Consider the following 13,741-nt stretch of genomic DNA (forward strand, 5'->3'; position numbering starts at 1 on the left):
CTGCACTGCTCTTTTAACAGCAGTTAAAACTCTTACCATAATTGCTCCTTCTGATTTCAAACCATATTTGTAAAGAGGGAGATAAAAAAACCTCTTGCTGTGTTTATTAAGATGTTTCCTCCCTTCCCCACCCCCCCCCCCCATCCTGTCCTCCTTTTACATTCTTCCAGGTGTTTATTCTCCTGTGTTCATCCTTTTGCTGAACACTTAAGTCTTGTATAGCCAACCCACTCATCTCTGGTATAAGAACTAAATTCTGACCTAGAGAAAAGAGATTCTGCTAAAGGTTGTAGGCATCTGACTCTTCTGAACAATAATGACCAGCCACAAAAGAAATGTTAGCAAGATGCTGAATGGATAGGTTGATAGAAATAGTGATTAAAAATGGAGAGGAGTATTTTGAAATCCGTAACTTCATACTGTGGCTCAGCCTCTTCTCAAAGGGCTACACCATGTGGAGAATTGAGTCTACTACAGCTAATAAATGCTATGCTCCAAGTAAAGCTGTAGAGAATTGGGCTTTTATATCTAAGTTTTGGCTTCAGATGATAGTCACCTATAGACAGTTGTACTCAAGTCACAAGGTCAACTTTGCTTTTAATTCCACGATTGCTAAACTTGGCTAATTTTGACTGTTTTCTAGTAGTGCAATTCTCTGCCCTTCAAGAAGCCACAACAGAAGGGACAAGACTTTCAAAAGGACTTGATGGGATTTTTGTTGTTCATAAAATCCTGCAGCACTTCCCTTCTTTGAACTACTGAGTCATTAGAACGAAGAATTTTCCAGTTCCTCAGCTGTTGTAAATGCAGCTCCACTGACTTGGATGGGCTGATGCTGTTCCTCGAGGATCTAGCCTTCTGATGCTAGCCTTCATCAGAGCAAAAAAGCATGTTATCTGGGATGCTGCACGTGCGTGATTGAAACAGCCACAGAACATAAGCCTTTCTCCAGTTTCTGTGTGCTTATTGATACTGCTGTATAGAAAGTTCAATTAGAGGTGAGTTGCCTTCCTGAAAAGGGGTGCCCTGTTGCACAGGTTTTTGGCTGATTTTCACAAAGAATGATCTTGTGGGCTCCAGTTTTGGCTGAACTCCAGATACGGTTTGAGATGTGCTTTTCAAAAATCATGGAGATATGTGATGGCAATGACTTTAGTAGCCATCTGAAGAGACCTTTGTGTCTTGTTTCCCCAGTTAAAGTTATTGAATCAGGGCTTTTTTCCTCATCTACCAATTAACTCGCTTTGGTAGTGAATGAATACTGCCACAGCCTGTAATGCCCCATCACTAGTATGTAAGGAAAAAGCTCTTCACAGAGGGAGAATGTTTTATGTTTGCTAAGACTGAGCAGATAAACGAAATCTGTTCAGTAAACAATGATACTATTGTGTAACTGTGAAAATGAGAGGGGAATCCTCATAACAGCATTGGTGGGGAGGGAGAGAATTTTCCAATAGATTTTAAAATGTTACACATTGAGATCTATCAAAAAAAAAAACCTCATATAATGATATACCATTCTTTCTCAGTGACAAAGACGTCCAGGCAGGTATCACAAAACTAGAAAAAGCAGTGTGAAAGTTACTGTTCCAGGATGTATCCTCCAGGGAAAGCTGTCAGAGGAAGCAGTAATTTAAGCAATTAATTTGACAAAACAGTGTTAGAGAAAACAGTAATTTGACTAATGTTCTTTTGAAAGGGTGACACTTTTCTCCAACATAAAATAATTTTATTTTTAAAAGAAGGAACCAGGTAGATGAATAACAAAATTGCAAATCAGGTATTATCCCACCATTCTTTTTGCATACTGCTGTGATTCGTATGTCAAATCTAGTAATAACAGTTTTCTTTCTTGGAGGGAGGAGGTGTTGAGGAACAGCCATATCTCAGTGGTTCAGCAAGGAAGGACAATGCCATGTCTCTTTGTGCTGGTGGTGGCTGTGCTTTCTCAAATGATATATAAAGATGATGAAAAGAGTAGATGTGAAGAGACCCTGTAGCACCTTTATCCAAACTTGGCTTACCCCCAGCATATGGGCCAAGAAATAACTTAAACCATGAGGAAAAATTAGGAAGGAATTAAGTTAGGTAGCATAGTCGCTGAGATGGTTTAAAATGTGGAGTAACCTACCTGTTTGGTCTTTTAGGAGCAGGGAGATCTGGATTCTCCTGCTATAAACCTCTGGGTGGCTTTGGATGCGGTACTATATTGCCTGCTGCATTGGTTTCCCCATCTGACAGATGCAGTCTTTCGGGGAAGGCAAGAAATCTTTCAAGCCCTTTGGAAATGCTTCAGGAAATGATAGCGCAGTACAAAGAAGTCCTGGTTGGAAAAACAGAGGTAATATGGCATCTTATTGTCTAGATCATTAATTCAGTAACTGTAGTTTACACAAAACTATCATACAAAATTGCTGAGAGTCCAGTTTTCAAAGGGCTTGAGTAGGGCACATGTCTTGGAGTCAGGATGTGCTGGCAAGTCTGCACTTGGGAGTTTATCTCCTCTGGGAGAGGAATTTATATATTAGATACATGGTAAAAACACTCTCTGCTACTTAGGGCCATTTATAATTTCCCTGTTCCAACATTCAAGCTAAATGCTGAATATACGCTTACTAACTCGGTGGCTCTCTCCATCTACCCAGCCCTCAAGGGATTGCTATTCTAGGCTCTGGGGTGACGTCAACACTCCTACTTCACACAATATCGCTGATGTGGTACAGTCCTGTTCCTTCCGCTGAGACTTAGAAGATGAAGCTTTCCTTAGTAATTCTTAACTTTTGTTGGTGACCCTGGTTTTGCTGCCTCTACTATCACTAAAAGTAAAAAGAAGTCTGACGCCTTTCACGCAAGGGTCATTCCTCTTCTTTTTTAAATGGGCCTAAGACAGCTGCTATGAAGTGAGTAAAATACCTTGTGTTCTTGTTCCCTGCCTGCAAAAGCCACAGTGAAGACTGCAGTGCATCGTTGCTGTGTTCAGGGAGCGGAAAACTACTTCCCACCCCCACCCCCACCCCGAAATAAGAGATCTGTAGTGAGTCACTAAACTAGGAACTACAGAACCTGCACAGAGAGTGTATGGAGAAGTGTCAGGCAGCTGTATTGAGAAAGAAGCAACTTCCAGCCTGCTCTATCCACTCGTTTCTTATTGTTTGTACTACCATGAAATTAATGGGAGAAGGGAGAGTATATTCTGAGCTGAGCTCTCCATTTCTGAATGGCAGGGTTGGACTTGCATTTAAGTCCGAACTTGCTAAGGTTCTGAAAGGCACAGTGAAGGCTCCCAAGTAAATTTTGCTCTGCCCACTAATGATACCATGCAAGAACCATGTTTTTTCAATATTGCTCTCCCATACTAATGGCATCAAAGATGATGTGGCAGGCCACATAATAAATCCCATCGTTCCTACCCATAAGCTATACCTGAAACCCAGATGATTTTGAACTCTTCAGACCCTCCAAGCTGTTTATCCAGTCATTTGAGAGAGGGAGAAGGAAAAGCAATGCCAATGCTGAACTCTTTAGAGAATCCACCTAAAATTTTAAGTTGTTAACTATCTATCATAGTTCCCTACAGATTCCCTGCTTTTCCTGGGCTCCCAAAGCCACACTGCTCACAACATGTAAGTTGAGAGAACCTATTTTTATTGTACAGAACAGGGAGGTTGAAGCCTTGCACTAATTGCAAACCAGTACGTAGTATCATCAGTGGAGCTATGACCAACTCCTGCATAAGGCTTACATAAGTGGTGAGTCATACAGTCTTACGAAAGAATAGGGAGCGAGGCTTTCATTATGTTGTGTGCCTAATCAGAAATATGAAAATAAAAGAACACAGCACTCAGTGGGTTACGTTTGGCTAACTGTAGGCTGGAATTTCTGCAGTTGCACTACTATGATTGAGGCATTTCATTGTTTGTGGTCCCAGCTTATATTAAACAGAGAGGATTTTTTCATAAATCTTTGCCTCTAGGGCAGAGTTAAGGTTGTTTGGGAACCCTAGCTATGTGTTTCCAGACATTAATGTCTGGAAGCAGCACCATGAGAGTAAAAATGGAAGTATAAGCCTAGGGAGGATACTAGGAGTAAATGAAGAGGCCCAAGGGCAGGGTAGGGTTTGTGAGGATAAGCATGTGAAGAAGCAGTGGAGTGGAAGCAAAGCTTTTAGGATTACTGAAAAACAGTTTAGTGATGATTTCTCATATCTTACTAGTCTCTTTCCATGCCCTCAGGCAGGTAGTTGAATGGATATTACTTTATCCAGCACTGCTGTTAGCCATGAGCAGATATACCTACAGCCCTTAGAAGACAACTGGAGAGTTTTGAGGATCAAAGTTGGCTGTAGCTTTATGTGCAGCAACAGTGCTCTTTACAGTGGTCTGATTAACCCATCACTGCTTCTCATTTTCCTCCATCAGTCCTCTGCACCTCATGTGGCAAACTGCATCAGCAAGCTTGTCTCCTAGTGAAAAAAACATAGCAATACTAACTATCCAATTTTTTTTTTCAAACATCTGGCTACAATAGCGCAAGGCTGGAACAAGTGACAGAAGGAGGGAGTCTGGAACTGAAGAGCCGCATGGCCAAGTGCCCTAGTAACTTCAGTTTTAGAGCAGCAAAAGGTGAGTGCTTCCTGTATCAGAGCTGTTTGAATAATCCAGATTAAACCTTTTTTTTCTTCAAATGGCTAATTCGGGAGCGTGTGGATCTGTAGCCTCTTTGTCACCACCTCATTCCCCTATGGGCCCACATGCTTGCTCAGTGCAAGTACTCCTGTCTAACGTAGTGTGCTTAAGCAGAGGAGCCAGAGGACATTTCTACCTGCCCCATGACCTGTCTCCCTTTGCTTTCCTGCCTGCAAAGGGAACACGGGGCCTTGTGGCACAGCAGAAGAGGCAGTGAGTGCTGCGTGAACCATCAGGAATGTACATCAGGAACTTAGGGTTTGGGTTTGGTTTGGGGTTTTTTTTTGGGGGGTGCGGTGGGTGGGGAGGTGGAACTCCCTTCATCAACCAAAGGGGAGAAAAAGGCAAATTATTGCAAGCTGGTTCAGTCTGGGAATTATTTAAGCCTTAAAATAGCTTTTCAGAATGCGTATGCCTCCCGCCATCCGCAGTTACTTCGAAGCTTGGCTGCTCTTGCTGCACTGCAATAGCAGAAAGCCGGACTCGATCGCTAAACCCGCACCCGGGGCAGCTGTAGGGCCCGAGTTAGGGACTTGTGTCACCGCAGGCTCCGTCCTGCAGCACGGCCGAGCCCGCCCTGGGGCCTGGGCCCGCACCAGGGGGAACTCTGCAGCCTGTGAAGCTGGAAGATACAGAGGCTCACGCTGATTTTCAAGTCTACGTTTTATTGCTGTGGCAATGACGGGAAACAGCACCTGGGATCAGCAATGCCCAAACCACAGCCTGTTTAAAAAAAGTAAAGTTAAAGAATAAGATTTTCGCAAGTGCGGTTTTCTTTGCAGACGCTCGGCGTCCCCTGAAACCAACGGCCATTCCCCTGAGCGCCGGCCGGCAGCTCTCTGATGTTAACTGGCGAGCGGCGATGCCCCATTCAGCCCTTAAGGGGCCTTAATGGCCCGGGCGCGGCGCGGCCGCCCACCCCCGGGGGAAGCGGCCAGCGGGGCTGAGCGCTCTGCCCAGCGCTCCCCGCACTCGCCTCGCCGCCCTCAGCCTCGGCGGGCCGGGGCCCCTCACCCCCGTGCGGCCACAGCCGCGAAGCGGCGCGGGGCACCCGAGGCGGCCTTCCCCGGGCAGCGCCGCCGGCCATGGCGGGCCGCCGGCTGTGGCTGGGCCTGGCCTGGCTGCTGAGCCTGCCGGCGGCGAGCGGCCTGCCCCTGGCCCCCGGCCCGCGGGACGAGGTGCTGGCGGCGGCGTTGCAGCGGCTGAGGGAGGTCTTCGACATCGAGGAGCTGCCGCCCGACGTCCTGCCCCGCAAGAAGCCGCCCCAGTTCATGGTGGATCTCTTCAACAAGGTGGCCGACGCCAACGGCATCACCCGCGCCCCGGGGCTGCTGCAGGGCGACGTGGTGCGCAGCTTCGAGGACCGAGGTGGGCCGGGGGCCGGGCCGGGGCCGGGGGCGGCGGGGGGGCCGAGCCGAGAGGTGAATTCCCCGCAGCAGAGCAGGGGCGGCATTGCCCGAGCGGGGAGCGGCCCCCGTGCCCGCTGCCGAGCCCTTCAGCTCCCGCTTCGCGTCCGCCCTGCGGGTCTGAGCAGGGCCGGCAGCCGCCACGGGAGACGCGGGGGTGCAGCTCGTGTCGCGGGGCCCGGCGTTGCTCCTAAAGGAGGCTCTTTTCCAGTGCACGTGGACCAGTACCACTTCTACTTCGACATCAGCGCGATGGAGAAGGGCGAGCAGATGCTGAAGGCCGAGTTCAGGGTCTTCAAGCTGAAGAGGACACATGTGTCTAGACGGTCTGATGTGAGGCACTTCTGCAAAGTAAGTGGGAAAATAATCTGTCAAGTAACTTGTCCTTTCGTTGTTAATAACACTGAAAATGAGGAGTGCAACCGTCTACCACATAAACCTGCTTTATTTTTATTTTTATTTGACTGTCGTCCTCACTTTTTCTTTGCCTCCAGCGTGCAAAGAAGTAGATGCAAGGTTTTGGCTTTGGCAGCATGCTGTCCTTTGCGCACTATGGCAGTGAGCTATCCCTAAAGATACCTGTGTCAGACCTCTCGCAAACCATACCGTACTTCTCTGGGTTTTGAGATGTTCTGAAGTTCGAATCGAAATTTGTCTGCTTGAGCCGCTGTAAAAAACAATACTAGCAATCAGGGATTCATAGGAAAATAGGGCAGGTGAGGACTCTGACAGTGAGGGTATATGTTCCTTTGGCGAAAGGGAGGATTGGACTGTTTGCAAACCCAAAGACAAAAATGTGGAGGAACAGAAGACTTCCGCAGTATCAGATGTTCAAAATAGAAAGAAAAGGGATGGTCAGAATATTTTTCTATAGTATCAAACAGCCTAGTCTCCTACCTCTGAACACATCTAGAAGTAGAGGTATGTAGCGATACTTGTTTTTGTGTTCAACTGTCCAGAAACTACTTTTTGCCTGGTTTAGAATGCTAGTACAGTTTTCCAGCTATGATGTGGCAGAAATATGCATAATCTTCATCCTCCTTGTTTTGCTGGAAGAACAATTGGTTTCATTTCTTGTTTTGTTGTATTGCTCTCATCAAGGTGGAAGTGTATGAGGTCTTGGAGAGTGGAAGTAAGCCACAAAAAAAAAGTCTCATTGCATCAAGATTATTGTCCCTGTACACGGAAGGCTGGGAAGTATTCAACGTCACGCAGACAGTAAGCAGAGAATTCTGACTTCATTTTAATTCTAAATCTCTTCAGATGACAGTCAGCTCTTAACTCCAGTATTGCCTTTATACTGGGTTTTGTGGTCAATTCGAACTGAAGGACAGCAGCAGAGGGAGAAGCTTTCTCTCTATGCTTACAAGTACACGTGGTGCTACCTGAATTAAAGGAGAAGTGTTTATATGCTGCTAGCAGCACAAGCATGATGAGAATTGAGTAACCCAAACCTAGTTGATAGGAGGGACATCAGGCCAAGTATGTCATTGTGATTAAAACACATTAGTCCTTAGGCTGCCAAAGGAGGTGGCACTGATTGTGTGCTAAGAGTAGGTTTTCATTTCTCCTTTTTATTCTGGTGGCATTACTACAGAGCAGATGTGCAGTGTGCTTGAACGTTGTGTTTCTGGAATTTATCATGGTTGGATTGTTTTTCATTTAACTTCCTCTGTAGACTTCTTTATTTGTTAGTTTCAAAATTTGTTTTGTAGATATCCTTAAACTGTAACAGTATGTGAATGCCCTTCCATAGCAAACAAACAAACGTGGTTTAAAACATACAGTTTCTTGGGTTTAAATCTGTACTCTCTGACAGTGTTTTTTGTTGCCTAAGCTTTATAGTCAGACTGAACATGCCTGGATGATCAGTTGAGTTGCATCTGAAGTCATGATAGCCCTGCTTGAGAATGGCCTGGCCTTATCTATTAGTCTGTAATTATAACAATTAGGTAAAGTAAATTTGCTTGATTGTGAGCTAATTTCTTCAAATGCCATGTTTGTTAGAGTCAAATGAATTTTAATGGTATGGAAAGTCTGGAGAGTTCATATTATTCTGTTATTAAGATTGCTATGAAAAATAAATTCCTGGCTAAAGTCAGAGAGGATTTATTTTAATGTTAATTTTAACTCCTAAGCTCATCTATTCACTAGTAAATTATCTGAAATTAATTATTTTCCTGTAAATGTAGCTTTGGGGAATGCGTATGGTATTTTGTATTTTTAAATGTTGAATTACTGGTTTAAATATTAAAATCAATTGAGTCTCAGCTATACAGTTACCTCACTTCTGTGGTAATATGTGTTCTTACACTCTCATAGCTTGTTGCTTGTTCCCTTTTCCTAATATAAACATTGCTTAATCGTAATGCTGTAATAAGAATATTGAAACAATATTTTTTCATTTCCCTTTCATTATCAGGTTTCCAAGTGGGTTGGAAACAGCAGCTCCAACCATGGCTTTTTGATAACTACAACACATGTATTCCACAACAGAATTGAGCACAACCTGATTAAGTTTGCTAAGAGCCAGGACACTTTGCAGGAGAGTAGAAATGCCCTCCTTGTTCTCTTCACCAACAGTAACAAACGGAGGTCTTCCAGCTTTGTACCCTCTTCCACAAGTAAGTTCACACGACAGCAGCAGCTGTTTTAGAATATGAACTCCCTGTTCATCTTCTGTTACCTTCTGCTGCCTCGTGTGTACCTAATCTCAGTATTTACTTGCAGTGTTGAACAGGTTTGAAGTTCAGCTTTGTCACTGATCAGAGTTTGATTTGATAGTTCTTGGCAGCAGGTCACCCAGCATCTTAAGTTGCCTCTCCCCTCAGAAAAACTGTGTTTGCAGGAAATATTCATAAAGCCTAGGGGGAATCTGGTTTATTTTGTTTGTAAAGGGGTGGGAGTTCTTTTTTTTTTTAAATTACTGTTTATATTATTTTTGTGGTGGTGAAGTTTGCATTAAAATTGTAGACTAGATTTAGGCTAAAAAAACCTCAGTGATCTGGAGAACTTCGTGAAAATGCTGGTAAAGCAACTGTAAGTAGAGTTAAGTGCAGTTTTCAAGAGTGGAAGAGGTTGTTAAATAAGCAATTTAAACCTCTCTGTCCTTGGCTTGGTTTTGAAGCACCTATTTAACTTCAGTGACTAATTAGCATTGTGACTAAAGGCTGCTTTCATCAAAGACAACGCCCTCATCCCTTAAATTACAAAACACAGAGTCTTACCTCCCCCACTGGTCTTCCAGAAAAACCAACTAAGGCTGGATTTTAGAGCCTGATAAATGCAAAGAGCAAAAGCTGGGAAGACAGGCAAAAATTATTCTATTTTGGGTTTGCAGGGTTTTCTGGTAAACTATTGCATTTGCATATTAGAAAGAAACTAGGTAGGACTTGCATCAATATTAAGAAGTAGGTGGTGAAAATGATTAAAAACAAAAATGAGGCTGGCGTGTTTATTTTTGTTTTCCAAAGAAAATGTTTATAGTGAAATCCTAGATCCCAATTTAATGAGCATCAAGCTCTGTATGGAATACTGTGCCAAGATTGAGAAATTGATAACCATTTCTCAATGAAGAAACTCCCTAGACCTGCCTGTTCTTTGTGGTCAGTGAACCTGTGCAGATTGTTTTTCTACCGGCCTGTATATCAGTGGTTTTCAGCCTCTGTACATGGATCTTGAGGTCTCCATGGACATATATCAAGGCTTCTCAGAAGATACTTTAAGAAAGCAAACCTATTGACGTAAGCTTCATTCTCTAACGTAGTTCCATAAACCTGGTCGTAATTTTTTCAGATCCAAAACCTGAAAAATATTTTTTAAAATATTACTTTACAGGAACACACTCTGTTTTGCAAGTGTATGGGTGGAGTTCCTGGGAGAAGAATACTGGAGAGAAAGAAAGGCTGTGATCTCTACCCTCTGTTAGCGCTGCTCAGCGTGATGTGTGTTGTAGGAATGGCCATATAAAGACCATTAATACCATTCTGACCAGATTGAGCCCTGAAAAGGGCCTGTGGAGTTCACAGAATGTATTTAGTATATCATTGAGCTTTTCCTTTATATTTCTGCTGAGCTGGGGCCTTTCAGGTCACAAAGTGAAACACAAGATATGGCAGTTTTTGAAATACGGATGAAATGGCAATTGAATACACACACCTTCGGTACTTTCACAGTTCAAGTGTCATTTTAAAATCTACTCTGAAGACTTTGATGTAGATTTATGGAATAGAGTTTCATGCCGAGTACTGTACTTAGGAAATTAATTTCTTTTGAGAAAGATTAATGTGCAACTTCCTTTCAGAACCAGAGATGAACCCTGCCAAAAATGATGCTTCACGCATGCCTCGTGAAACTCAGATCATCGAAAGCAGCAATGCAGGTATGAGCAGGAGACCTCGAGCAGCTGCAATCCCTTCTGCCAAAAGCCAGGTAACAGTGTGTCATCGAAGGGAACTCTACGTTGACTTCCGTGCTATTGGCTGGTCAGGATGGATTATTTACCCAAGTGGATACAATGCATTTTATTGCAGAGGATCATGTCTCTTCCCCTTGGGGGAAAGTCTAAATGCAACAAACCATGCTACAGTTCAGTCCATAGTCCATACACTTAAACTGTCTCAAGATGTCAGCACGCCCTGCTGTGTGCCAGATGAATTGAAGTCCCTCAATCTTCTCTACTTTGATGACAAAGAGAATGTGGTCCTTAAAAATTATAAAGACATGGTGGCAACAAGGTGTGGTTGTCATTAGCTGGACCTTTTTTTGTCTGCATTTGGCGTGCACCTGGATTCAATTCCCCATTTGCTGCTGATGATACCAAGGGAGATGGCATTTAGTTTACAGGGCAGGAGGGCCAGAAACTCAGCTGTGCTTCAAATCCTTCTCCCCTCACCATGGCTGTGTGGAAAGGTGTTTTAGGCTGGCTTTCGAAGAGCCGTGGGCTTCTGGAGAGTATGGTGACCTGCATGGAGAGCTCTCTAAGTGCCTGTACACCAGAGGAAACCATTAAAAACAGGAACTTTCTGTGTGAACGAGTTGAAACACATGAAGTTGAGCATTCAAATTAAGGCCTTGTTCTGTATATTGAGGCTCAGAATTTCCTATGATGTAACAGGCATGGTATCCTGCCTCAATCCAGGACGGCATGCAGGTCTCTTAGTAACACAACCTTATTCAGTTCTGACTGCATGATCCAGTGGGGATGTACACTCCTACACAGAGCTTTCAGGATAGGTGTTTGCCCAGAGCTAATCTCAGAGGCCCCTGCCATCTGCAGCTCATGCATTACCTGGAAATGCACTTCTTCTCCCTGTTCTTCATGCAGCTCTACCAAAGGCAGAGACCTCCTTGTAAGTCCCCCTGGGACTTGCCAGCCAATCTGAGGGAACACATAGGTCAGTATTTGTCTGGGAACCAGCAAACTTGGCTTCTGACTCAGGGCCGCACCTCTGTGTGATGAAGGGTCAGCCAGTCCTCGTCTTTGTAAAATCGTTCTCTTCCACCATGGTCTGCTGTGGCTGTTAGGCTGTGTGGCAGCAGAGATTGCCTTTGTGTATTTATACAGTGGCTGTACAATAGGATCCTAAGCTTGGGTCAGAATTCCCATAGTTTAGCGGAAAGAATGAAGCCACTAAGCTTTGGAGGTCTGTGAGAACGTGCTGGATGCTGGCCTGGTCCTGTATCTGAGGCAAGTTTGATGGAAGGTACTCATTCTCTTCCATTCTTCCTTGAAGCATAGGACATAGACTTGGAAGGGGCCCCCCGAGGTCTTTCAGTCTTGCTACAATTTAATGCAGGTAACCAGCCCATTGCCATTCCTCAGTTGACTCACTGAGTTGTAACTTAAGCCTAGTTATTTGGCCTGGTTTCTTGTCTCCATTAATTCTTGAAGGAGACTGACTTCTCACAGAACGTGACATCTCCCATGGGTAGAAACTTCATGGAGAATTTTTTTACTGTAATGAGATTAAAACGAAAAATTATTTTTGTAAATGTTTTTCTTTCTGTAAATACTGATGTCTGTAATAAATTTATTTTATTTAAAACCCAAACACCTGGAGTATATTAAATTAATCTGTAATATAAAATGTTAATTTTCAAATAAATGTAATGTAACATTGGTCTGGTTTTTTGTGTTGTATTTGAACCTCCTTCCTAGAGTCATGAATCAAATACTTTTCCAGAAGACAGAATGTTTGCAATGGCTTCAGTGGGCACTGTATGAAGTCCTCTGACTCCACGTCAAGGAGTGGAGATGGATAAGCAGGATAGATGTGTTTTCCTTCAGGGAGGATCCAGTAATTATTCCTGACAGGAAACTTGCATTGAAGCTTCTTGTAACTGTTACTTGAGTTAGTTGTAGAGATTAAAGCCCTTCAGGTTGGTCAAATGTGGTGCTCGTGACAGAGCCTACCTCATGGAGGTCCTGAACTTAACATACCTGAGATGGTTTCAATTTTCTTGGTGTGTAAGGCCTTATTTTCATGTATGTTGTAATCCTTTGGGATGCCTTCATTAAAATTTCACTAAGTTAGAAAGCCAGGACAAAAGAAATACTGTTATTCACAGATATGGATGAGAAGGCTGTGCCCCGTATGTGTAGGCCAGGCATGTGCTTATTGGAACTACAGCCTGGAATGGGTGGAGTGGAGGAGCCTGAGCAAGACAAGGGTTTAGAAAGAAAGGAATGGCATGCATGGGTCAGTGTGGAGAGAAGGGTTTTGTCCTGCCTAGTTGTTACTCTGGAAGGCTGCAGAGGCTGTTGTAAGTACCAGCGAAGCTGCAACACTGTGATGTCGGAACAGCTCCAAGAGCAGGTCTTGCAGCTGGGAGCAAGCAGTTAAGGCGAAGGACTTGGTGCTCAGTCCAGGCTGGAACAGGCAATGGAGCATTAAGGAAGCTCATTTGTGTTAGGGACAAACGGCTTGATTCCCCCAAGCCAGGGAAACAGGCTGTGATAGGGCTCCTGTATCTCCATCCAGCAAACCACTTGTTGAACTGGTGGTGTGAGAGCTGTACAGCGCAGGCACAGGGACTCCAATACAGCTGAATGTTTCAAACCTGCTGTGTGTGCCCAGCACAGCCGAACAGAAGCGTTCGTCTTTTCTGCAGAACAGCCCATCATCGCCATGCTGACCACACTGCCTCGCATTCAGAATTCCCAGACAAATGGCCAAAATCTTCCCCTGCCTCACCCAGGCTGCTGTTTTGCACTTTTCCCTTTTCACTGCAGAAGCAACTGTGGTGTTTTAAGTCTGTAAGAACCACACCTGGGGAGTGGGAAAATGTATCTACAGTGAGAGTCCAGACAAGGTCATTTCTGAATGGTGACTTCAGCTGATGTTATCAATGCTTCTTTTGGTAGGGGCCCTAAGAACTGAAGTCAGAAGTTTTCACTGCCAAATGACGCTGGGAGAAGGACTGCATTTGGAACAGACTGGCTGAGGCAGGTTCTGTGTCCGACACACTCCAGTCTTCTGTCCGTGACATGACAAATGCTTCTAGCACCATCAGCTGTGTATCAGCTGCATCCTTCACTGCTCAACTAGGAGAATTGTCCATTTTTTCCAGGATATTTTAATGGGTTACTTCTTGTTTCAGATGCCAGGGAAAAAAAAAAGGAAAATTTTCTGTTGAAAAGCAAGTATG

At 44.2% G+C, this 13,741-nt stretch overlaps 1 protein-coding gene across 1 annotated transcript; it reads left to right on the top strand.

Annotated features, from left to right (window-relative positions):
- Nucleotides 1-171: 171 nt before the first annotated feature.
- On the top strand, nt 172-12,144 carry LOC142411276 (bone morphogenetic protein 7-like). Its single transcript, XM_075504911.1, has 8 exons — nt 172-998; nt 2,148-2,341; nt 4,528-4,622; nt 5,468-6,053; nt 6,303-6,442; nt 7,193-7,309; nt 8,514-8,715; nt 10,395-12,144. The coding sequence occupies exons 4-8, from the start codon at nt 5,771-5,773 to the stop codon at nt 10,841-10,843; spliced, it is 1,191 nt and encodes a 396-aa protein (XP_075361026.1). The 5' UTR covers nt 172-998; nt 2,148-2,341; nt 4,528-4,622; nt 5,468-5,770; the 3' UTR covers nt 10,844-12,144.
- Nucleotides 12,145-13,741: the final 1,597 nt, after the last annotated feature.

The sequence above is a fragment of the Mycteria americana genome, chromosome 6, assembly GCF_035582795.1.
Source record: "Mycteria americana isolate JAX WOST 10 ecotype Jacksonville Zoo and Gardens chromosome 6, USCA_MyAme_1.0, whole genome shotgun sequence".
Classification (NCBI taxonomy): Eukaryota; Metazoa; Chordata; class Aves; order Ciconiiformes; family Ciconiidae; genus Mycteria; species Mycteria americana.